The sequence below is a fragment of the Ptiloglossa arizonensis genome, chromosome 5 (assembly GCF_051014685.1).
Source record: "Ptiloglossa arizonensis isolate GNS036 chromosome 5, iyPtiAriz1_principal, whole genome shotgun sequence".
Taxonomy (NCBI): domain Eukaryota; kingdom Metazoa; phylum Arthropoda; class Insecta; order Hymenoptera; family Colletidae; genus Ptiloglossa; species Ptiloglossa arizonensis.
The window spans coordinates 12777566-12804466 of record NC_135052.1 but is presented as its reverse complement, the minus strand read 5'-3'; the positions used below and the strand labels follow the sequence as shown (position 1 = coordinate 12804466).

At 46.5% G+C, this 26901-nt stretch overlaps 1 protein-coding gene across 1 annotated transcript in view; it reads right to left on the bottom strand.

Moving 5' to 3' along the window:
• The window catches only part of E75 (ecdysone-induced protein 75), a 145544-nt gene extending 124285 nt beyond the window's left edge, over positions 1 to 21259 (bottom strand). The window contains exon 1 of the mRNA XM_076310846.1: positions 21070 to 21259. Coding sequence (XP_076166961.1) covers positions 21070 to 21244 — 175 coding nt within the window. The 5' untranslated portion in view covers positions 21245 to 21259. The remainder of the gene's footprint in view (positions 1 to 21069) is intronic.
• Positions 21260 to 26901: the final 5642 nt, after the last annotated feature.

Below are 26901 nucleotides of genomic sequence, written 5' to 3'. Positions count from 1 at the left end.
TAACAGACGACGTTCCACGTGAAATAAAGTAGAACCTTACCCATATCTCTAGCCTATTTCAATTTCAAAATATTTTCCTCGCTCTACTAAATAAAATCCCCAATGTAAAACGAAATTTATTTATTCACTCACGGGTGAAACGTTTCGACAACCGAGAAACAAAAAAAATTCTATACACAACCGTATAATTTTAGATAAATGGACACTGGGATACGTACGTAGAAATAAATGCATTTCGTTCAAATTTCTTCCATCTTCTTTAGAATATTTGAAAAATAATGCAAAATTTTAACAGAGATTCCTTCCGGTCGGAGATTTCTTAAAGTTTCGCGTGTAAAAGTGAAATAAAGATTCATCGCTCGTTCGGTGCGCGCACTTCTCTCGCACCCTGTATATCGTGCGTGGCTAATGCACACGGCGATGCAGCACGCAATCGCGCGGCGTTACGCAAGGGACGGAAGGCGAAACGGGTGCACGGAATCGAGGGTGCGCGAGCGAGTTAACACTCGAGCGAAATGGCAGATCGATCGACGGATAACGGAGGGGCGCGGTAGGAGGGTGGTCGCGGTAGGAGTGACGGGGACCGGGGCAAGGGGCAAGGGGTCTGGGGCCGCGAATAGAGAAAGCTCCCGCAATTTCGACGCTATTCTTTCCCCCTTTTATACCGGTCGCTCTATTCCTGGCCCCCGGGTCGAAGACCCTGTGCGCGCGTTAATGAAATAGTTGCATAATGCGCCGCCTGATGAAACTCGCCGCGTCTGAACTGATTCTGCTGACCGAGTGCACGCGTGCCCCGATTGTGCAAAGTGAAAACTGCACCCGAGCGGGTTCTGCATATTAATCGTTGCCCGCGGAACGTTTCCATTTTGTAGCTTTTAATTCGCGCGGGCCAACGACGGACGTAAGACCGTGGGACTTTTACTTTCTTCGAACGTTCGTCCGAGTTTTCTTCCGGACGATTGTTTCGCGAAACCGTTTCAATGGGAAATCGCTAGTTTCACTCGGCGTTTGTCGACGCGTTCAGATACACAGCGATAGCCACGCGCACCGTGTGCCCGGATATTCAATTAACGAGGTTGCTCTTAATAATCGGCGCCTCGTAACGTTTCTTACCGAGAACGATAACGCGTGGAAAATTCCAGGTTTCGCGGTGCCAACGCGGAGAACGAACGAAACGTATCCCGGTGAATAGGAAACCGGTGAAAATTAATTGCCGCGGCTGAACCTGTCCTGAAATTACACATCTGCTCACCCTCGACCATCGTTACCGACTTTCACCTCGTTACATCCGTTGACGCGGTAAACCACATTTTTCTATTGTTTCTTTTTTTTTTTACCCACCGATCGCTCGATTCGAGGCGCGTTTCCCTCGAGCTCTACTTTTGCGACGATTCAGACGTCGAAGATTATCGCGGTGAGTGTTTTACGTACGAAAGGTTCATTCTTGCACGACAATTGGTACAAACGCGTCGATCAGAAATATTCTTTTCTAAATTGATCATCTTTTCGGATAGCTAGCTGCCCTAACGGGTAAGGGTCGAATCAAATATTTCATCCCGGAGATCGAACATTCGACACTATTGAGGAAAAATAAGGAGCAATGATCAGAATTGATAGATAAAAAGAAACCACGTTCCTAATATGTTACAACCACACCTGTACACCCGTACGAAAAATATCAAAAAATATGTACTAGACAAATATTAACAGTTCCTATAAAATAACCCCCAATCCCAACAATAATCCAAAGGGATCATATTTTCGAATTTTCTGGCTGTGAAAAATCTTGGAAAATTACGAAAATTACGAAAATTACGAAAATTCCAAATCCAATTATAAAGTATCGTGAATATTTCACCGATAAATCCTATCTTAAACGAGGATCAAAGGGATCCTCGCGTCGAAAAAAGAATGAACGAAATTCGCAACGAATGCGAAACTTTCGGGGAGGTAATCGTTGCGCGAAAATCTACCGGGTGGATTTTAAAATGATCAGACGGTCGTGAAAAAAAACTCGAAACGCGTTGAGCGTCGAGGCGGTGCGGTCAACCCGGCAGTTGGACGATTTCCGAAACGTTGGCGTTAATTCGGCGAAATCGATGGTACGGGAACGCATAAACAGGAACAGGTGGGAGGGTGTCGGAGACGGGGGGTTGCTACGTGGGATCTGTGTCGCGGTTGACTGGGTTAGGGATCGCTGGGAGTTCGTTGGCCCCGCGACCCGATACCACCGACCCCGGGGATTTCTAGGGTCGAACGAGCGAAAGCGGGGAGCTGGAGAAGACCGGCTGGGAGAGGGCTGGCGCTGCTATCTTTATTACGCTCCAAGATATCTGTCTTGTAAAGCCGGGACATTTAATACGAGCCGATTTCCTCGTTACTTTTATCGCTGCGATTCGAACCGAAGCTCTCGCCCCGTGATTTCGCGATCATCGATATCAATGGCTCGTACGCGACACGGAACGATACCGTGGAAATATACCGTGCGGAATAATCGCGCGGATAACTCGACGAATAATCGACCCGGACGTGATTCACGAGAATTTTAGGTTTTCTACTCTTTCACTCTGGAGTCGCTTCGAAGCAAGAGTGTCGCGACTATATCGGAAAATAAAATTTTGCTTTCACGCGATTATCGTTATCGTCGCTTGTTCACATTTGCAATAACGTGCAGGCTGATTGGATTATTTTTGGTTTTATGGAATTTTAGATTCTTCGAACAATCGCATCCCTCGATAACTGTCGCGGGTAGATCTTGAATTTACGATGGTCATCGAGACGTGGATCAATAGAAGCAATTTTTAATGTTAAATATTCCGATCTCGGTCTCCGGGAGCCTACGTTTCGTTCATTCTTCGAAACGAACATTTCGAATATTTCGATCCTTGAGATATTTTACAACGTGTGTCTTTTTGCTCGAAAAGCGCTATTAAACGTGGTAAATTTAGCGTGTTGTTTTTAATGATCGAAACAGAGAACCTTTAGTAATATAATTCTCCGTATTCGCACCGGTACGAGGTATTAACGTTTCAATTACTTAGATATTTTCGCGTTAAGGTTAGAAACGGATCAATTTTCCATTTGAAAATAATAGTAACGATTCAATTCTCAAACATATCGACTAAACTGTACAAAAATTTACTAATATTCTTCTCTTTTCGATACTATTCTATTATCGAAGAATAATTTTCCATTCTAACGCGTAATTAGTTTTCGTGTTAAAGTTCAACGTTACGTACCGTTTTTAAAAACTCTGCACCTCGTTACTTCAATTTTGAAACCAGTTACCCTTTCACAGATTCTCGATACCATTTTTGGGGGTAGAAATAAACTCGCGGTGGAGAGAGGGGAGGGTTGATTTCTCGCAGGTCAGTCACGTGTACCAAGAAAAGCAAACTCTTGAGAGTGAAACGACACCCCCGAGACGCCGAAGACGACCCTTCGTCCTTCGCGAGGGGAAAAAGGAGGGCAACATCGTAGTCTATTTCGAGAGCGAAGAAAGCGTGATTCCTCGCACGAATCGATTTCAAGTGAGTCAGGTTCTTTCTTCGAATTCTCGCACCGCGCGCTCGACTTGGGAAACGAACGCGACGAAAAGAAATAGTAAAAAATGTAGCTAAATTAGTCGAAACAATTCATTCACGGTCTAGAATACTGCTTAAACCGATACCAATTACACGAGACGTACATCGAAGATTTCCACTCGTTTGTAATCGCGTGCAATAAACACGCGATCGATCCAGCCACGAAATTCGCAAAATCCCACCGACGTTCGTCCAGAAGAAATCATCCGCAATTGCACTTTCTCCGCGAGAGAAAAAAATCTCGTCGAACGCTACAACGTTGTCTACAAAAACGAGAAAGAAGAAACAAGCGATCGACGAATCCCAGGTTGGTGTAATAAAAATGTTCACGGTGCACGGCAGCTACCCGTGCATCCTTCCAACGACAATACGCCTATCGTTCGATCGAACAATGCGTGGAAAAGAAATAAAATTAAGAAAAAAAGAAATAAACAAACATAGAAAACCAACCGCAGCGGTGAAGGGGATCGATCTATCCGGTCTCTGATTAAAGAAGACCGCTGGCTATCGTTGCGTGCAATTACACGCGAATGCACGCCGACGAGGAAAAACGGATACAAAATGAAAAAGAAAAAAAGGCGAGAAAAAAAAGTCGAAACGTCGATCGCGTCGTCGGTGCGTGTCTCGTTGTCGCCGACGACGACGACGACTTAGTCACCCGGTGATTAACCGTTAGCGGGGTATTTGCATATTGCACAAACCGCTGCCGGACGAGTACTAACGAGATGCAATGGGAGCCGTGTAAAAAAAATCGCGAAACGGTTGCGGCGATTTCTCGGCCGATCGCGAGGAGTTCGTCGCGGATCGGCGCCCGCGTCCTTCGAAACCGGAATCCAAGCAACAAGTGGTTCGTCGACATCGAACGAGGATAATCGTTCCGCGATCGCGCGTCACTTATTTTTTTTTCCCGCTTTTTTTCCACCACACCTCCCCCTCCGCCTACCCCCTCGTTGCTCAGTCGGTGCACCACCGCGCGGGAGTTTCGCTTGTCTCCGATTAACACCTTCGATTAACGTCGATTACGATAATCGTCGGCTACCGTACGTTCACCGGTGAAAGGTCCGTACCTTGCACGGTTTCGCTAGGGATGTGTAAACGTGAAGGGACAATTCCGCGATCGAGAAACGCGTTACCGCGACTTTGGTCATTTTGTTCGCGCACGGCTCCGAGCGAAGGAAAGTAAACCTTTGCGTTTCGAACGGGTCAAGTTTTTCTATTCTTATTTGAATAGAGTAAATGTAGATAATTGTTGTTATTGTTTTTATGTACGCAGGAGTGCGTGTGGGTTAGTAATCGCGCGGTAAATCTTGTGCTTGGGTCAGAGCAAAGGAAAGTAAGCGTTTTGTAGTGGTCATGTACTCTCCATGGGGAATATTGATTCTTATGTGAATAGAGTAAATGTAGATAATTGTTGTTATTGGTTTTATGTACGCAGGAGTGCGTGTGGGTTAGTAATCGCGCGGTAAATCTTGTGCTTGGGTCAGAGCAAAGGAAAGTAAACGTTTGCGTTTTGAATAAGTCACGTTTTGAATAGCCACGATCTCTCCGCGGGGAATGTTTACTCTTATTTGAATTTTGAATACACCGATAGAAATATAAATGTAAATAGTTGTTGTATAGTTTTTACATGCGCAGGAGTGCGTGTGGGTTAGTAATTGCACGGTAAATCTTGTGCTTGGGTCAGAGCAAAGGAAAGTAAACGTTTCGCAGTGGTCACGATCTCTCCACGGGGAATATTTATTCTTATTTGAATTTTGAATATAGCGATAAATATATAAACGCAAATGGTCGTTGGACAGTTTTTACGTATACTGAAGCGTTACGAAGGAACGATTAATGTTTCGTATAGTGGTCACAATCCCTCTCGAAAAGTATTCTTTTTTTATTTAATTCGAAACGCACTGGTAAAAATGTAAATATAAATTTCTCTGGTCACGATTAGGGCCAAGGGTTGATACACATTTTTTTTACGTATACTTATAAGAATGTATCGACGACGTAAAATTGAGTTTCCAATTTGGTGAATTATTTACGTAGAAATGTTTCTTGTTCGGTAGGAAGGTTACGTCCTCGTAGTTGAATGGATGTTAAATAAAGAGAAAAAAAATTGTCAAAGTAAAAGAACTTACGTAATCGTGCACGGTTGCGAGATATGGAATATTTTGCTAAAATTCGTGACTTCTTGCGTTCCAGCATGTGCCGGTACATATTCAACGGTAACCACTGGGTACATCGTGGAAATTAGTGACTAAATTACTCCTCTACTGGCTACGAAACCGACGTAAACGAATAATGAAACGGAACTGTTATTCGTTATTACCTCAAACGTAACATTTCGAAGTTGATTCTGGCCTATTTTCATTCCATTTTGCCTTTTTCTTTCTATACTATTACAGGTTAGACTTAATGGCAGCGCGAGTGAGCCCCGCCTTTTGCACCACTCTGTACTTGTATCTTTTTTATAGCGTAATAAAAACGTTATTATTATTACTATTATTTGAGGTTCGCTCTGTTGCAATAATTTCATACATCGCGCGAAGAGACACTTTGCGATCGAGTCTACCTAGTTCAAAGACCTAAAAATTGAGTAAAAGTGTGTCGAGTCGAAGATGTTCTTCCTTTCTTTTGTTTCTTCTTGTTTTCGGTATAATACTCCGTTACGGTGCCAGAGTCTTCGAGAAAATAGAAATTTAAAAACTAACATAAACCACTTTAAACACCGGAGTAAGAAGAGAGTGCAAAGTGGACGTTACCGTTGTTGGCGGGAACACTGTTTCGAAGTATTTTTACGTCTTAAAAATAGAACACGAGACGTTGAAAATTTTTAGCGAAAATTTCAAGAAACTTGTTAGAGGAAAATACCAGGTACTTATGCTTACTTACGCTTCACGCATAAAGTAAGGAAACCATGTGCACGTAGTACACAGAAAGGTTGTAAAATTCCACCACGTATCGGTGAGAGCGCCCTAAGTACCGTACTGAAAAAAATATCAAACTCTTTATCTAACTTGACGATCGGATGCAACCGTTATTTCGTAGGTTTTCATTCGAATATTACAAAATTAAAATAAAATGTGTCCCATACCGGTAGAATTTTTTTTTCTTCTAACCCAAAATAGACTTTAGCGAATCGAATTAAATAAAATGCGCTACAAATGTTCTATAAAACAAAAATCTTCAAAAATCAAAGTAGACTTTACTAGGTTAAATAAGACGAAACGCGGTCGTTGTTTCGTAAGTTCGTGCTTAAATATTACAAGAATAAAATAAAAAGCGTTTTACCCAGAAAGAAATATTTTCTTCGAGAATCGACAACAAATCTACATTAAATGCCAAAAGTAAACACGGTTCGGTCCGTTGTGTCGAAACGTGCAAAGGTACTCGGCCACTCTGTTGTTGCGCACACACGTCCCTTTTTCTTTTTTTTGTTTTTGTGTCCTCGAATCGATGCAGAAAACAAACGGAGTCGGGGCACAGCTTCGCAAAGTGGCGAAAGCGGGACGAGAATTCGCGATCTTTTTCGTTCCGCGGCGAAGAAAGGAACAGGCTGCACAGACTCGGGCCCCGATTGCATTGACGTAGAAAGTAAATTAACGGCCTCGGTGAATGTGAAAGTCGCGCCATTTCGCACACTTTCCACGCCGAGTGCGTTAAACCCGGCTGGCGCTTTTGTAACGGGCCGCGCGAACTGTCGCAAATGCGTTGCGCAACCCGCACGTTTCGCAGCTGCACCGATCGCACCGCGAGATTGTTATTAATTATAGTTGAGTCGCGGCCTCAAGGACGTCCCCTTAGTCTCCCGTGGTTCGTTCACCCCGATATCCCGTTATCAGACGAGGATCACGAGGCGCTTAGCTCGTTGTTATCGTTTTGACCGGTTTTGATACCGTTTCAACAAGTGCGTGAGCGGGAAACGAGGACAGTTCGTGTTGCGCGAAATTTTACGCGCGAACTTCTATCTTCCATCGACAGATTTAACTAACCGTTTCTCAACGTGAAATTGCATATTTTGCCATTTTATCCATAGACATCGATATTATCGATTTTTTAATTTAATTTTTATCTGGGAAAAAGTCACTTCCTCCCCGTTAGAAAAATCTAAACGTTTCTCGACGAGAAATTGCACGTTTTGCGATTTTATCCATAGACATCGATATCATCGATTTTTTAATTTAATTTTTATCTGGGAAAAAGTCACTTCCTCCCCGTTAGAAAAATCTAAACGTTTCTCGACGAGAAATTGCACATTTTGCGATTTTATCCATAGACATCGATATTATCGATTTTTGAATTTAATTTTTATCTGGAAAAAGTCACTTCCCGTTAGAAAAATCTAACCGTCTCGATACGTGAAATTGCACGTTTTGCGATTTTATCCATAGACATCGATATTATCGATTTTTGAATTTAATTTTTATCTGGAAAAAATAACTTCCTCCCTGTTAAAAAAATATAATATAACAGTTTCTCCTACGAACCTTCCTTTTCTTATAGAATTAAGTTCGAATGTGTTTTGGAGCAAGCACATTTTCCTAATACACGCTTCATCGAGTCGTAGATATCGACGAAGTTTGAGATCAGTTTCTTAGATACAATTTGTAATCGTAGAATAACACACGATTTCGGTATTTTTGAAATATTTTAAATGAAATCAATGTCGTCTATTTTGGTTGCGAGAGCAATACAACGAGCTAGAAAATTTTTTTATTGCCTTTGTATTCGAAATAGAAGTCTAATTTCATCGTGAACTCTTCAAATGATCGTCAGACACTTACGAACACGCATCTTTGAATTTCCTCGGAATACTCTCCCGGAAAGATTCAACGCAACCTATTTTATTCATATTTTCGTGCAGAATAACCTCTCCCTCGTGATTCTCACGTACCACGAATCGCTATACGATTCCCAATATCGAATTCTCGGTGATTCGCCAGCGGATAGAACACTCGCAGCACACCCCTTATAAATATTCTCCATTGTTCCCCGCATCTTGGATTTTCCTTCCGCTCGAGGTACCAGCGATAAAAATGCTCGGTGCAGTAAAAAAGGAAAGAAACCTCTTCCACGTTTCCCGTCGGAAAATATCGATAATTTACGGGTTGGCGGCGGAAGGGTTCGTCGAATCCTCGGTAACGGTAAGAAAAAGAAAGAAAGAAAAAAAAAAAGAGGAAAAGAAAAAACGGAAGACGATTCCATCGGGACCCTAACTGTACCCAAAAAAGGGAAGGGTTCGTCGTGCGTGGCAATATCGGTCAGTAAAATGAAAAAGAAAGAGAAGAGGGGGAGGTTTCGAGACTGTTAACGGGTTTAAAAAGCAAAGAGCCGATGGCTCCGACTCGCAAAGTCAATTTCTTTGGCCGGGTAATCCTTTCGCAAACAACGCGGTCCTAGGAGGTGCCCTCTCGTAAACCCGTAAAGAGCAAAAGGATTAGAGGAAGTCGCGTCTGTACCCTTTTTTTATGCCCCCCCTCCCCACTTTCCTTCCCTTATTTTTAACTCGGCGTACCCTCGACGCGAAAGAGGATTAACGAAAAGTCGACGCGCATAAAAAGCCGTAAAATGTTTCACTTTTTTAGCAAGGGGCCGCCGCGCGCCATTTTCGAACCTCCCAATTTGGAAGTCACTGGAACGTGTCCTTTTTCTCCTACTTTTTTTTCTTTTCTTTTCTTTTCTTTTTTTTTTTTTTTGTACCCTCCTTGGCTTTTTGCCTGCATTCGTTCTCGGCGGCGCGACTACGACTACGACGACGAACGACGACGCGTTATTTTTTTCTCCTTCCTTTTTTTTATTGGCCGACTCGCCTCGGATACCGAAAGGAATAACAACGGGCGAAAAAGAAGTCGAGCATCGACTCGTGGCTCGTGAAATATTGCTCAACGATGCTTCGAGCGAGAGTGAAAGAGTTAATTGCTTTCTCTTTCCTTGGCTGCGATTCGTTCGGACGCTCGAACGCGTCGGGATTACCTGGCGCGTATACGGTGTTTCTTCGAACTACCTTTCGTAACGCGCTTCTTCTCTTTCTTTTTTTCTTTTTCTTTTTTTTTTTTAACGCTTTTCTACGGGACCCGGGCGAATTTCAGCGGAGTTTACGGACGTACTTTCTAACGTCGAGTAGGTGTGTCGCGTTGTCGAATAACGTCGCGCTGCCTGTCCGCTGGGTCACCGCGTACGAAATAGGGGCATTATTTTTCCTCGTTGTTACAGCACGCCGCGTTAAAATTCATCGTTAATTTGGTAAGCAAATACGACGGTATCGTTCCGATCCAATCGTTCGAAAACTAGGAACCGAGGCGTACGTAACCGCGAATGAATTGGAAATTTCACGTGCAACCGAGAAAATTTCGCATTTCATTCGTCCACGATCCGAATGATTTTTTACCGTTAAGACACGTATTGCGTTTCGAAAATATCGAGAACCCAGTCCGCGCGATTTATCATCCGGAGCGTGATGAATCGAACCGGTGGGAAATATTGCTACCGTAAAATTGGAAAAGGACATAATCACTTCCATGGTTGTTTCTAATGTATCCTTCCCCCTCTGAGTTTTACGACATATTCGAGTCGTTTCGATATCGAATCTTTTTCACGCGTCGTGTTTCAACTCGCAACGCTGTTTTAACTCCTTCGAGGATATTGGCACACGCGTTTACTTTTGGATTTTTTAAGTAATCGCTAAAATTATCGGTGAATATTTATAATTGTGTTTCCCAACGATGCAACGCGGCAATATGGGCGCGAAGTGAATGGACCGTACGGGTCGATGTCGATTTAAATTTTTATTTATTTTATACGAAATGCTACGTCTTCGAAGAACTCGAAACCCTCACTGTGTATCAAGTTTAATACTCGTAAGTTTACAGATAACGTTGACATCGTTAGAACGAAAGTGGTATACCGAAAGTGTATGTACAAACAAAATATCGGGTTGTTCGGAAAGTCGTTTCGTTTATTTTTGGTGAAAATCGAACAAAATTTTTAACAAACGAGCCTTACTCTATCAGCTGTCAAAGTATATAACGATTATGGGGCTCGAGTGTGAAGTTGGCTGTGAAAAAATACAAATAGATCCTCTGTTGGGAAGAAACGAAATTACTTTCCAAACAACTCGATATTTATCGACTTACTAATATCGACAATATACAAGTAAAAAACAAAGGGTAGCGTTTCGACCCTTTACGGATATCCTCGTCGGACGATTCTGTGAGAAACTTAAAGATATCCGATACAAACAAAAGCATTGAAGTTAATTTACACACTACACTGTAAAATTACAAGTGAACAACCAAAGTACAAAATCTTTCAACCGAAGTACAAAAGAACGCATTAAAAATCAACGTGTACCCGCAATCGAAATCGTGACATGCTCAAAAAAAAGAAAAAACCTCCCCTCCACCCGCAAAAATAAAGGACCGCGACCATCGCGAGATTCCCAGCCTCGCGATACGCTGCTGTGACGTTCGAAGGAAAAAAAAGAGAGAAGAGCGAGAAGAATCCACGCGAATTCCCACGGAAACTTTACCCGTGTCCATCCTCCTACTTTGGCGCCTCTATTTGCATCGGGCGCGGGCGCGGGCGCCGAGGACTTCAGAAAAGGTTGAATTATCGAGGTAGAAAACGCGCTGCTCCCAGTGGTCTAATCAGGCCGAGGAAAATGCGCGCGAAAAGTGACGCTCGTCGGTTCGGTAGGGTGGAGGGGGGTTCGGTGTCGGTGGCGGTGACGATGGCGGGAGAGCGGGGGAGGAGGAGGGTGGTCGAAGAGTCGCTCGGATTGCGAGCGCCGAGGTCGCGGGGTCGTTGACCGGCGAGGGTAGCACTCACCCTAACTAGGCCAGCGGATCTCTCTTTCTCTTGCCTCCGCGCGCTGTACCCCTCCGGTCCCCCCACCCCTCGGTTCGCGTTCCCCCACCACCGCGACGGACCGCCGATTCTCCTACTCCCCACCCCACCGCACCGCACCGTGCCGCGCCGCGCCGCGCCGCGCCGCACGTCCTCGTCGCCTCCTCTCTCGGACGGTCCATGGTTCTGCTATTTTCGCGGGGGCCACTCGACACGGATATATACGGTCCGCCTACGTTTGGCGGGATAATTTACGTTATTGAGGCCGTTCCACCCTGCCCCCACCACGTGGCGCGCGTTCGAGCTGCCGGGTGGAAAGCTCGACGCTTTTTCCTACCGATCTCCCACCCCTCCCACTTCTCTTCCATCGCTACGAGCGCTCACCGTTCTCTACGGTCGTCGTTGTCGTTGTTGTCCCAGCGACGAGCTCTTTGCTCCACGCACATCGCGGAGAATGAATTACGATAATTACTATCGCGAGGAAGCTTTTATCGGTACGGGAATATTTCCGTGAAACGCGGCTACGCGTGTCGCGCGTTCTTCTGGGCGTTCGCTTTGTGCCTCGGCGCACGTGCTCCCGTGATTTGTCGAGCGCATCGATCGCCCGCGGAGAAGGAGGGAGAAGGAGAAAGAAAGAGAGAGAAAGAGAGAGAGAGAGAGAAGACTACTCACTCGGGGCACCGGGTAAACGCGAACCCTTCCCGCGGGCTCGTTATTCCGGACACGTTCAACGGACGCGTGTCGTCGGTGACTGAGGGGGGTAAACTTTTTTTTTCTGGCCACGCCATCGCCGCGCGCGTTGGCTATCCGTGAAATTGGCGATTTCGAGAGCAACGCCGTTTGTCACGCGCCACGGCTGCGACGTTAGGGGCTATGAGTAATGACAGGGTTCGGTATTAACGAACGTAACTTGGTTCGATTTTTTTTTTTTTTTTTTTTCGTACCACAGTTGCGTAACCTACATCGTTGGGGATCATTACGGAGAAATTGTCGAGAAAGCTCGTTGTAGCAATTTTGGTAAGTTTGATCGCGGACGTGACCAGCGAGAAGTCGTAAGAAAGCTTTTGTTACGGAACAGGGTGAAACGTTTTGTAATCGAGAATAATTCTCGTTTGAAATTTGATCAATTGGTTCAGCTATGTAAATTTATATACGTTCGATAGTTTCTCGTTTCGTAACTTGTGTACTCTCACTTCTGTGATTTCGATTATCCTGATCGTTATTGATAATTATTACTCGCGAGACTCGAGCAAGATCGGAACGATGAAAAACGATAGCGTTTAATCCGATCATTTTGCTCCATCTTTGTGAACTAATTTGTATCGAATATTCATGGGCCAATACATAGATAGAAGCTTTGAAGCTAGCGGGTGTCGGAGCATCCGATGAAATCTAATTATTTACTTTGAACAGGAACCTTGCTGTACGAATATCGGTTCGAACAATGACCAACGAGAAAATCGAACTCGAGTGTCGTTGTATTTACTATATTCGTCTCGATTGTTGTAAAACGATAGTATTTATAAAACTGTACCTCCTTTCCGACATATTTACTGCACAAATGCAGCGACGAATCTGCGAAATGAAATTGCAGCGTGTCTCTAAACAGACTCGTACAATTTTGTAGAAAAACCGAGTCGCCTCGTTATCACGCGTAGATTAAAGTAAGCGCGTTGCAAAGGCGGATACTTCGCGAGATAGTTGAAAGTAAAACATATTCAAAAAGTCGCAAAATTTTTCCCGCGTTTGACAAACGCCACCTCTTGGTTCATCGCTCGCGTTATTCCCCGTCGCGAATTCAAACTAGAATTTCTCGTATCGGTGATCTTTTCGTTCTCCGTGTAATGGAAACTAAAAAACAATTAAGAAAAAATAAAAATATCAATACCCGAAAATTGCAAATCTTCTCACGCGACCCGAAAATTAAAAAATTACCGATTAAACTCCATTATTATCGATCTCGGCTCGAGTTCCGCGACTCTTTCCCTCCGAACCAACGAGATAAATTACGATCCTCGGTTGCGCCCTCGTATTCCCGATTTAAATCGAAACCCTCGCTTTACTCCACATTTACGGAATCAAGGACGGTCCGAATAAAGGGACAATGCGCTTCCACGCGACGGTTACGAAGAAACTCAATAGCGATCGGTCTACTTTTCGTCAATTATGCTCGCGCGAACGGTTATCCGGTCGTCGGTGTACTCGTATCCGGGGCAAAAGTGGTCCGCGATGGTGGTGCGTTCGCTGGCACGTGTTTCGATCGCGCGAAATTCGAGGTTTTCGTTCGGCGATCGTATCGACGAGGGGTGGTATAAAACGGTAGAAGAGAGGGGTCGAGGGGGAATATACCGAGGTTTCGAGAGTAGGAAGAAGTCGTGGTGAAAACCGGAAAGGCGAGAGGAACGGAGTGGGAGGGGGTTGGCTACGGTGTAGATATAATATCTGTAGCAAGGGGCGACAGGTTGGTGGAAATGCTATACTTAGCAGCGTCGAGGGGAGGGGGTAGCAATACCGGGGCTGGCTGGTGGGTCAGAGGTCGTTGCCCTAGGGGCTGCCACCCTCTTGCCCCGCTCTACCTCCCTTCGTCCGTAACCTGCTCCTCAACCGAGTTTCCGGGGGTTGACTGTGCGAGTAGTCGTGAAGCTTGTTCGAATTTCCGCAAAATACGCGCTATCGTCCCGCCGATCGTTCGCTTTATTCCCGCGTTAGCTCGATTTGGTTCGTTTAATTTCGGCGAATTCACCGAGCCGAGCGAACCGACCGTTTTGTCGCGATTACGTAACCGCGTGAAATTCACTCCATCGTGATGCAAGACCGAGCGAAGAATTTTAAGAGTGCCAATTTGTCGAAATAATCGATCCGGACGGTACCACGGTTTTCAACCGCAACTTCGAGCGCGGTTTCGATGGCTCGTTACCGGGAGCACCCGATCTCTGACAATTTCATAGGAAATTGATAAACACATCAAGATAGACGCGACGAGTTATTTCTCCTCTTGCGATTTTTCAACTCCGGAAACTGAAGCAACGTGGGAGATAAATGTATCGGGTTGTTCGGAAAGTAATTTCGTTTTCCAAAACGGAGAATGTATAATCGAATAAAACATCGTTTACGCGCTCTGCAAAAATCGTGTTTCATTTTTACCAATGAAAAAACGAAATTACTTTCCGAACAACTTAACCGAAGTTAACAGTAGAATAGATACGAGAGTATTATAATACGTAAAGTATTATAATGTAGGAGACGAATATAGTAAAATGGATACGATAGGTTACTTTTGTCTTACGTTTGCGCACGTTGGTCACCATTTCTACCAAAACGAAGAAATCCACGAAGAACGTACCAGGAGCGAAGATGTCGCGATCGAGTACCGCTCGAGTAATTTTTCCCAATTATTCCGAACGTGCGGGAAGAAATCGGGGAATCGTGTTGCGTATCTACGAAACTCGACCTATATGCGATAGAATCGTGGAGAGTCGTCGTTATTCCATTACTTCGGTCGGTTTTCAACGTTTCCTCGTAACAATCGAACGTTGCACGGTTCCCAGCACGCGATTCTCCAATTCGTTCACGAAATCCGTGCACCGTTCGAGCCGCGTGTCTGTTCGCGGGAACGTAACGTTTCGGTGTTCAATTCGCCGAGCGAGACCACCGAGAGAGACCGGTTCCCCGTGAGACTCGACGATGCGCGATCCAATTTAACGAGACGGTCGTTAAGAGAGAAAGTCCCGTCTCACCCTCCGTGGCAGAGAGAAACAGAGAGAAAGTCCCGGGCACGTGTGAGACGGTTGGAAAACGAACGAACAACGCGGCAGAAAGAGAGAAGCGGATCCCAGCGCGGGCCACTTCCCTTTCATCGGCATCCGGACGGACCGCCTTCCTCGGTGCTTTAACTTCCTGGTCAGATCACTCTTACTTTCGTCCCGATGAACCGTGACTCGATCGCCGCGCACCGTTCCTGGATAGCAAAACGATGGACAATCGAGCGTGTTCCGAAACATCGTGGACCGTGCTTCGAGGTTACCCGCGACAAGTAGAGGTTACTCGCTTTCGTAACCTCTTCGGTTCGAGGTGGTATAAAAACGTACTCTCCGTAGAGTAGAATAGAATTCCACCGGGGTGAAACAGAGGAGGATACCGTGGTAGCGTTCGAGAGTTTCCAAGTTTGCCTCCGCGACCTCGATACGAGGATCGGAAACTATAAAATGGAATCTTCTCGGGGATACATCACTGGGGAGCGTTTCAGCCGAAACGAGTAGCTCGTTGTCGGAATCACGGAGTAACGAATGTGGAAGTTGGAAACTTTCGTGTAGGAGTTACGATGTCTACGACAGTGGGATGGATATTTTTCTTTTGGTTTATTTTTTCTCCTGAGAGTGTAATAGCACTTCATTAGAGATACGATAAAACGGAAGACACGGAGTTTTAGGACCGTCCTTTGTATCCGAATCGCAGAACGAGTCCGAAGATTGTATACATCGACTGTTGCAAGAATGTTTCCTTTTGAATCGTCATTGTTTTATAGGTAATACAGGAGACACAGATGACACGTCCGTAACGCTCAAGAGAGCCCTACAATCTCTTCGATCCGAAAATAACCAACCGTAAACGAAGTCTACTCTCCAACACGGCGCTACCTAGGGGGTAAACGACTCGGAATGAAACTAGCTCGCTCGGTATCCGAGAGGCAGAGTATGACCACACGATCCAGAGTACGACGCGTGCAAGAATGTTCCCTCTTGGGTCGTCGTTGCTGTTCGAGTCTAATGCAATTCTATCGGGGCAACGTAAAAGGCACAGATGCGACTTCCATAGCTCTCGCGACGACCTTATAATCTCTTCGATCCAAAGATCACGAACTATAAACGAAAACGCTAGAAACGGTCTATAAATGGTCTGCAAATGAAATCTCCTCTGTGGACACGGATTTTTCCTTCGCTCGGAACAAAACTGACCCTCTCGTCGTATTTCGAGTCGTAAAACCGAGTCTCAGGACACTGCTCGTCGACAGCTGCGAGGATCATTTCTCGTGGGTCGTCCTTATTGCTGCGGGCTAATGCTATTCCATATCCGTGCGTGTTACCCGGACACCTAGTCGCCTATTCGCATTCCTCGGCGAGGTAACAGCCAATACCGCGGTGAAAGCGAACGTCGAAACGTGAATCACTTCGAAGACGCACGATCGCAACCGTGATACGAGATCGTGGCGTTTCGGTTGTCCTTATCTCGGCTGCGCGTTCGAAAGTTTTGTTTTTTCTTTTTCTTTTTCTTTCGCTCGCGCGAGGGCGTGGACGTTGAAGGACGGGCCGTTGCAAATCTGGACACCAGAATTTTCGAAACGCGTGAACTAGAACGGAATTGCGCGTACTCGTTGCGAAAACAGCGATGGATACTTTTTACCTTCACTTCGAAAAAACCGCCGCCGTGGAAAAACCGATTTCGATAAACACCAGGAGAGAGATTACCAACTGGACGCCATCTGGACCGCCTCTCTCGTTTCTTTCATCGATCGACTGACCGATTATTGACAATGCGTGATTTCCGTACCGGCCTCTTTGACTATTTCGTATTTTTCGGTGGATCTTTCGTATAAAAAAATCTCTTTCGGGGTTGGAACAATATTTTCATACACCAGTGGAGACTGTCGTTCATGTGATGTTCAAATAGACATCTTCCAGGTCGAGAAAATCATAGAACTCTCGATGACCGATTTAACTCTTTAAACTGTACTCGCGTTTTCAGATATTCTCGGGTATTTGAAATTTTTCGCGACCGTTATTATCCTAAAATGGTTGCGTACGATTGTACTATTAATGCACAGTGCTGTAATCAATCGTATTACTATACGTAGGTACGTCGAAGGGTACCCGTCGATAAAAGTAGAAAAAGAAGAAGAGTAAGATTTACCAAATGTTCGCTGGAGAAATAGTAAATAAATTTAACAAAAATAAGAAACTTCTCCGAATCGTCTGGTCGTTCCCGCGAGGCTCGAGACTCGATCGCGAGCGTTTTCGAAAGCGCAATAGTCGCCGAGGGGAGAGGTGATCGCGCGTTCGCGCGTCGTTCGACAACGAAAGGGTTAAATATATCCGTGTAGATTCCTCGCGGAGCACGCGAACGAAAGCTCGACACTACGGTCGTGCGAAACCCTCTCGAACCGTTGGAGGATCGCCGCCTTAAACGGGAGGAGAGTCGATTTTTCGCGAGCCGGTTCAGCGAACTCCGTGGAAGAAGCGCGAACGTGCGCTCGCTCGATAAGGGTCCAAGCTCGCGAGCGATAAGAGCTCCCGACACGGTTCGAGGTTGTTCACCTTGGCGCTGGTGGTGGAAGCGAGAGAAGAGGAGCAAGCCGGAGCGACGAGAAACCGAGGATGGCGCGCGCTCTACGCAGCGCGAATCAGCCGAAAGAAATAAAGGCGAGGAGAAACGAAGGCGAGAAAAAGAGACGAGAGATTAGATGGCGCGGAGTAGCGGGGGTAGGGAGGGACGGGGGAGGGGAGAGCGCGCAGGAGGGACGGTAGGGAGGGAGGGGGGGATCTCGTACTCTTATCGGGCTTCTCGTCGGTTTGGCTTGTGGCGTAGGGACGTTGCGAGATTAGAACGACCCCAAGAGCAGCTCAGAGAGTCGACGAACCGGTCCCTGATTGGGCGATGTCGAGTCAACGCTCCTCTCAGGTGGGGGAGGGGAGGGGGCAGTTGGAGAACGACGGGGCGGTGGGGAGGGTAATCGTGGACTGGGAGAGGACACAGCGCATCAATCGAGGTCACTGGGGACCGGGAGGAGGCCAGGCCATTGCCCGTGTGTCTTGCTTTTGAGGTTAGCCAGTCGTCGGCACAAGCGCAATTAGAAAATGCCCAACGGAGTTCGCGCGGTGTCGAAACGAGCTTTTTTTCCTTCCAACCCCTTCCCCCCACCCCTACCACCGTCCTCGCGTGTTATCCTTTGCCGCGTTTTCACGCTCTCCTGACCGACCACCCCACCGTCGGCCTTCCCCGACCGTTACCAAATTGGCAACCCTTGAAACACTGCTGCGATTCCATCGGACAGCGATGCGTTTAGACCGTGATGTTCCCTCGACGGGATTACCAAGGGGGAAATATTGCGCACCGAACGTATCAATTATTTTTTTTTTAAATCACCCTACTCGGTCAACCCTCTCGGAGTATAACCTAAAAACGTGGATACTAAAACGATGAAATTCCCCGACGTTAATATCGATTCGTCGTCCACGAAGACGATAAACGAGAAAAATCTATCACAATTGTATCGATAAGAACAACGGAACGCGTTCGAGAAAATGAGAAAAATCCAAGTGTCCCGGACACGTCTCGACTCGCGCGCCCTTCCCGCGCCTTTTAAAATCGCGGACGACGAGAAACGCGCGTAACCCTTGGACCGCGCGCACCAAGGTACGCACGGAAGGTTCGAGGGAAGCGTTGCGTCAATGATTCGCGCGTTGCTAAAATTACGCGAGTCTCCGATGGCGGTGCGTTCGGATCCTCCACGGTGAAAAAACGCTCGGACGCGTGCGTTCCTTGCATCGGGAGCCTCCGATACACCCCTTCCCAGTTGGCTCGTAACGGTCACGGTGAACGATCGGCGGAGGCCGATCGGTGGCGCGATCGTCGAACGTCGAAAATCGTCCTTCCGTAAATTCGGAGCGTTCGATCGAAATCGGTAGGCGGAGACCGGGACGGGAGCCGTGCTCGATCCACCTCGTAGTTACGCTCGGTGAGGCAGGTCAGTGCTCCGACAGCGGATGCAACGTGGCCGAGGAACACGGCGCACGGGGAAACGGTGAAAGCATTCCACGGCTCCTAGCGAGAGTAATCACGGTCCAGCGGCGCGGCTGATGTACTTTCTCCGGGGACAGAAGGAGAGACCGACCGAGGGAAGTAGTGGGGGAAAGAAATCGGAGAGAGAGAGAGAGAGAGAGGCTCGCCCGAGAGTAGGTAGTCTGCACGTAATTCACTATCGTGAGGTTACGTAACGGGGCCTACGAGAATTCTCAGCCGGTTGAACGGACTTGTGTGTGCGTACGGTGACGTGCGTGCGTGTGACGCGTGTGTATACGCGCGCTTGTCGCTGTCGCTCGCTCTCTCTTTCTCTCTCTCTCTCTTTCTCTCTCTCTGTCTTTCTCTTTCTCTTTCTCGTTCTCGTGCGCGCCAACGGTGCACTCGCGCAACTCGAAACGAATCGCGCTAACCGTGCGTCCCTCCTATCGAGTACGCGTACACGACTGGTCGTGAAATTGCACGTTTTACGCGATAATGCGCGGCGGACCGGTATCGGCAACGGGTCCGTGGTAACGCGAGAAGAGAGAAATAAGTGCGAATCGTTTTACCAAGGGACGGTAAAACAATACCGTTTTTCTACGATTCGTCTATCGGTGCGATAGATCGAGCGGGATCGTCGTATACTCGACGCGAACAAACGGTTCGTATGTACCGAAACGCGAAGGGGTCCTCCGCGTTCCTGCTCTACCACCCCCCCTCCACCCACCTCTCCCTCGTGTTCGAAAATAGAAAACGAGGGAGGCCGCTTCGGAACAAAAAGGTGGGCGAAACGCTTATGAACGGCTCATTGTAACTGTACAAAGAGCGGCGCATCGGTCTCTCTTTTACGCGAAGAGAACAGGAGGGCGAACGGGCAGGCAGGCCGAGTGTGTTGGTGACCTTCGATGATAGCCGTAGGTGGGGAGGTTGGTCGAGTAGCTAAACTGCTCGATGCGGTGGGGAGGGGCGAGGGACGAGCGGGTCGGTAGGGAGACCCAGTTCGAGTTTGTTGAACCGGCCCGGCGGCGATTGGCCACACGAGTCGCGGAGTTCACTCTACTTGCCGAACGGAGGTAGGAGAAGGCGAGAGGAGGCGGTGGGGCGAGGTGGCGGGCCGCTCGGTTAATTTCATCTTGCCCCAGTTACGGGCCAGGCAGGGTGAACGAACTAGCCTCGCGCCAAGGCCCCACCGACCTATTTTCCTGTTCTACGGACCGCCGCGAGGGAAAGAGACCGACCGCCTGCCTCTCTATACACCGAGTTCACGAGGAGTTCAGGACAGAGCGAGACGCGCGGCGCGAGAAGGAGAGGATACGTGGAAGCGACCGAACGAGACAGAGAGGGAGAAACCGAACGCGTAGGGGGGGACACGCGACTCTAGGGTGGGAGCCCCGCTAGAGAGGCTCGCTATCTAGGCTAGAACCACGAGCAGAAAGAAGAGAGGGAAGGCGAGAGCGTTGGTGGGACGGAAAACGAGAGAGAGAGTGAGCGAGAGAGAGAGGGGAGACGGTGACGGAGGGAGACCGAACGAGAGAGAGAAAGAGAGAGGGAGAAAAATTGCCGGAGCGCCGAGTGGAAGGCCGCCGACCGAGGGCAACGAACTAGCCTCGTCCCGGGCCCCGCGACCTACATTCCAACCCCGCTGGAAAGTGAAACCGCCTCTTTCTCTATTCCTTCCTACCTGAATCGTGATCTACGCTAGGTTAGGAATGTTTTTACCAGCCCGTTAGTCTACCACGCACGACCCTACGATTCGAAATCGAACACCGTCCGAACAACCGTGGAAAAATAGTACTCTCCCTTTCGTTCCACGCAGAGAGCTCGGCGAACGATGCGGATCGCTTTACGCGGAATCGTACGCGTTGGTGCTTACCGGCCAACACTCGTCCAAGGAGATTCTCGCTATCCTGGGGTGCACCGCGGTAACAGACCTGGCCCGATTGTTGTTCCTTCTCGTTGTCCAGCGGCTCGCTAGTGGGCGATAGAATGTCGCCCGATTGTTGTTCCTCCGCAGCACTGCCGCGAGGCTTGAACTTTTGCACGGTCATTTCTCGTACACGCAAGTCTTCCGTATTATTGCACTGATTATTCTCCTCCCTTGCCCCGCGTTCCTCGTATACGTTTCTCTTCCCCGTTTGTTACGCTGCTAACGACCTATCGTCCCGATAGTCCTACCGATAGTCTCACGTGTAAACAAGATTAGATTTGGCATAACACGAACGTTTATCTTCGCGTCTGCCTACGAATCGAGACGACGAGCCAAACGTGTTTTCCTCCACTTTCCTTTTTCTTTTCTCGTTGATCTTGTCGTTGTTGTCCTCGTTCTCGTCGTTGTCGTCGTCGTCGTCGTCGTCGTCGTTGTTGTCGTCGTCGTCGTCGTCGTCGTCGTCGTCGTCGTCGTGGTCGTTGTTGTTATTTGACAACTCACTCTCCCGACCCAGCCACGAGACACCGGCGCGAAACTCGCGAGTTTGTTTTGGTTGTTGACTGTTCCGTCGACGGCGGACGAATCGTTCGAAAACAGTCCCCCCTTTTCGACGAGCGACGTTCGGTACACTCTCTCGCGCACGCGACAACACGACTACCCGCGGCAAAACGAGCTGTTGCTTTTCCTATGGCGACCGCGTGGTCCTCGCGGTAACTGCAAATCGAAGCTTGCACGTTATTAGTTGGTGTGTTGTGTGTGGCGTGCGATGCGGTGCGCGAGTGAGTTCGCCGCGGCGTGGTGTGCCGCGGCTTCGCGGCGCCTGCGCGTTGCACCGTTGATGGACACCGGTGTATCGCGCCATTCCCGCACCCCCCACCATTTTTGAACCGCGACTTTTCGAGATTTTCCTTTCGTACCCCGCGCGTCAACGTTCGGAGTTTCCTTTCGGAACCGTCGAACGCGGGATTTCTTTTCGAAAACGATCGCCATCGTTCGTTTCCAAACTCGTTCGAGATTTCTTTCACGAGTCGCTTCGTACGGTTTTCGTTTCTTTTTTTTCTTCGTATCGAATTGAAAACAAAAATACGACCAATTTGTAAACGCAGACTCGCGATACGTTCGATACGTAAAATTGTTCGGCGTTTAATTTCTTTTCCGATCGATCCGTCGAAGATACGATCTTCGTTCGAGGAAACGATTCCAAAGTCCCTCGCTCGATCGATCCCGTATCACGGAAAATTTGTTTCCGTGAAGGAAAAAAGCGTTTTTCGAGCGCACGGACCAGGGTGATAACGGGCTCGCGCTTATCGGGACGAGATTAAGCGACGATAGCGTCCTCAAGGCACAGTCGTTTCATTTCTATGGCCAATTGGCACGGTTGACCCGTCATTAGGATCAAGGATTTTTATCGGCTGTACGAAGAGGCTTGGCCTAGCCTTTATTATGCGTGCACGCGTGCACGGCGACGGGGTCTCGCTAAACGCTGGGTATTGTCGTGGCTGCGGACCCAACGCGCCGCGAACAAAGTAAATTTGTAGTCAAGGATCGCGGAGGTCACCGTGAAACCGGTGGTCCTATTTTACGCGGTTCAACCTCGCGCCAGATATACGCTCGAAATTCCGCTAAAGCGCTAAAACGACGAACGAACGTCCATGAGATTAAAAGAAAAAAAGAAAAGAAACGAGTCAAGATCGAAGGTGAACGAACCGTTTTTCCATCGGTTGAATATCCCTGGTCGTGTTCGTCCCTTTCGGAGGTAACACGCGAGATCGATCGAAACGCGTCGGAGCGAATAAAATGTCTCCTTCGGTGGAGCAGCTTGGCACGTGGCGGCAACCGATACGCCCCTGATCGGCGTGATACACAATCAGAGAATATAGTGCGTTCCCCTGCCACGCTGTTGACTCACTAACACTCGGAGAGTGAAAGCCGCTTAACCCCTGACGGACACTTACACGTTCGCGCGTGTACGTGCCTTCGCACCTCCGCTTGAACACGTGGGTTACGTCTACGGAAAGGAGAAGTTAGATCACAGGTGAGCGAGAACTCGGACGCGCGCCGCCTAAACGGAGCCCTCCCTGATCCGAGTCGAGACTCGGTTAGGACTAACCTGCCGCAACTTTTCGCCCAACCGTTAGACCTCTGACGTTTCTATTATCCAACGTCATCGCTGGAGATTCGAGCGCCAGCCTCGATAAAGCGTCAACGCGTTACCCACTACCGTAATAGTTTTCTATTTTCGAGGATGTCCTCGACATTTCTAAGTTAATCGTGAAGTAAAAACATTCGATCATTTCTGTACCCGTTATCTTACCAACGATGGTAATGTCGTTTCAAAGTTTGCAAGTATTAAGGTTCGCAGCTTGTGAACGTTTCGAACGTTGTAAAACAACTTTCGGCTCGATCGTTTGACCTTCGTTTCTATTATCCAACGTCATCGACAGAGATTCGAGCGTCAGCCTCGATAAAGCGTCAACGCGTTACCTACGCCGTAACAGTTTTCTATTTTCGAGGGTATCCTCGATATTCGTCCGAACTGTAACGTAGAAATATTTGACAGTTTGTATACTTGTTACTTTATAGACGAACGACGGTAATGTTATTTCGATGTACACGAGTATTGGACTTTACTTTACTTTATTTGTAAACGATAGTTGAACGCTACGGTGTCCAACGCGTTAAATCGGTTTCTTTCTCGGTCCATTCGCGACCGATGTCGCGATCGACGAAACATGGTTTCTTCTCTGGATAATTAGATGCAACGAACCCGATAAAAAACCGCTGGTGGATAACGAGAACGATGGCGATAGTTGCTTATCGACGAGGTTCGATCGTCGATAAATGTTTCAATATCGGGCCGTGTGATTTTTGCGAGTTCGAGTTCGTGTTTTTCGCTGGTCGAGATTAACGCGGTGCTCGTAAATTAAAGTACACGCGACAGGATAACGAGTCCTGGTACGCTTGATTTGTTTCTTCGTTCGGGGATTACGAGTTTCTTCGAACGAGAGTTATCCCAATGAAGTAACCCTAGCAATCGACGACGGAAGGTTAAGCTTAAATTGATGCAAACTGAGCGCTGTCCAAGCCTAACCTGCCCTAACTACGGGCCTTGAATGTACTGTTAGCATGGCGCAGTCAGTGTGACGGACCGGTGCCAGGCTAACGGGAATACTTCTAGCGCCACTTGAATTCCTTTCTGAATAGAAGCGTCTCCAGTTTCACTTTCGCTGTCTTCACGTTTTTTACGTCATCGTTCGATCGCCGTTCTTTCAATCTCGATCGAGATCGCTGAATACTAAATATTAGATCCGGGGTTCGCTCGAAACTATGAACGAACTCTCGTTGCACTCTCTTTGCTTACTTCGATACAATCTTGCGACAATCTTGCGACTTTTTCACAATCTTGCGACAATATTGTGCATCGTTGTGAAATTTTTTTGCGAATACTTAATTACGATTATTTACTTTTGTCTTGCGATATTTAAAAAGAAATGAAATAAAAACTAAAGATTTACGTACGTGTACCCTATAACCTTTCTGTATTTTTATTTATCGATGGGTTTCACCTGTAAGTAAGTGTGTCGAAGAAATTTGAGCCTTTGGGTTCTTTGGAATTTTATCGGTAATAAGTTGTTTATTTTATAATTTATCTAATTTCGTTATTCCTACTTTTCCATCGTTTACGTTTTGTACTTGGGAATTGTGCAATAAAGACGTGAAATAAAGAAGAACGTTCTCTTTTTCTAGTCTGTTGTTCACTGAAGAGATCCCAAAGCACAGTGACCTATGGAAGTCTAAAAATGATCGATAAATTGCTCGAGATAATCGAAGAAAAAATTACCAGTAAATCGAAACGAAACGGTAATTCACGTTTACGGTATTTTATACTTTGAATGTTTATCGATTGGTAACTAAGTGTAGTATAATATAGGGCAATGGTTTCAAGTTCGCGGAGGGTTAATCGTTTCGCTTGCTGTCTCAAGAATCAATGATTCGCGCGCGTTATTGGGTGACTTCGTTTTGTCTAGATCATGGTCATCGTGCAAATCGGTTAAACGGTTCGAATTGAATATATTACTATAGGTTGTCAGACCCAACGTGACTATTCTAAATATAATCGAAGCTTGACCTACCCTAACTACGGCTTGCGACTATAGAGACACGCCATGATTGAGCTCAAACGTTCAAGGAGATACTTATCCAATGTGATTCCAGAGCTCCCTCTATCACGGTTTTCTTCTAAAATTCTCTTACCGATTCTTCCAACCGAATTCTTTTCGCGAACCGATAATTCCTCCGTAGAGTCTCCGTTGTACGTTAAAAAAAGAAAAAAAGAAAAAAAAATTTCTACTCAAAGACTCTAACCACCGTAACGAAACAAAAGATAAAAATAATACGAAGATACGCCATACGGTAGCAGAGAGAGTTAACTCTAAATTTATGGTCTCTAACTGAAAAATACGAGATGGACGATAACGTACTGTTAGGTACAAGAGAACGATAATTAAGCGTTACGTAAAGAACGGAACGACTACGCGTTTGAAAGAAATTACGAAAACAAAATATTCAAATACAAAAGAAGACTCGGAGATCTCGATGAAAATCTTACTTATCTTTCAAAATAATCTTCACGATTGAATTTATTCTAAAATACAACGAATAACCATTGAAACGAATTATCGAGCAATTATTCGAATACCAAAAAATTGACTCGAAGCTTTCGGGAAAAAATATCGCTTTCGCTGGAAAATAATTTTCGCGATTAAGTTTATTATGAAACACAACGAACGACAATTGGAACGAATTATCGAACAATTATTCAAATACCAAAAAATTGACTCGAAGCTTTCGGGAAAAAATATTGCTTTCGCTCGAAAATAATTTTCGCGATTAAGTTTATTATGAAACGCAACGAACGACAATTGGAACGAATTATCGAACAATTATTCAAATATCAAAAAATTGACTCGAAGCTTTCGCTCGAAAATAATTTTCGCGATTAAGTTTATCGTAAAACACAACGAATAACCATTGAAACGGATTATCAATTATTATTCAAATATCAAAAAATTGACTCGAAGCTTTCGCTCGAAAATATCGCTTTCGCTCGAAAATAATTTTCACGATTAAGTTTATCGTAAAACACAACGAATAACCATTGAAACGGATTATCAATTATTATTCAAATATTAAAAAATTGACTCGAAACTTTCGGAGAAAAATATCGCTTTCGCTCGAAAATAATTTTCGCGATTAAGTTTATCGTAAAACACAACGAACGACAATTGGACCGAATTAACGATCAATTGTATCGAAGGCGATACCGTTTCGGTAGTTTTGCTTAAAATTAGCGGGAATCGAAGAGAAGAAGCGGTAAAAGGAAAAGCGAAACTATTGTCGTCGCTCGATAAAAGCTCGGGGACGTTCAAGTTCGTCGGTTTTTCTTTTGCGATTCGTGGTTAAAAGTCCGTAGTTGAACCGGTGGTTCCACGGGTCCCCTTTGTGAGGCCGGTGGAAGATTTATCGCTGGAGGATTCTAGGTTCTACGGTGAGCGTGTAATCGACCCTGCCAGTTTTACCTGGAACACCTGTTAGCTGATCTCTCTGTTCTCCGTCCGATTGCCGTGAAAAAGGAAAGCGGGAGGAGATTCAGCTCGCGAATGAAGCGTAGAAGGAAACTTTTCCCTTCGTGAAAGCAATCCTCGAGCAACGGAGTTAACAGGCAGCAGTCGTTCGTGAACTTCGTTAAAGATTTCCGTTCTTTCACCGCCGTAACGA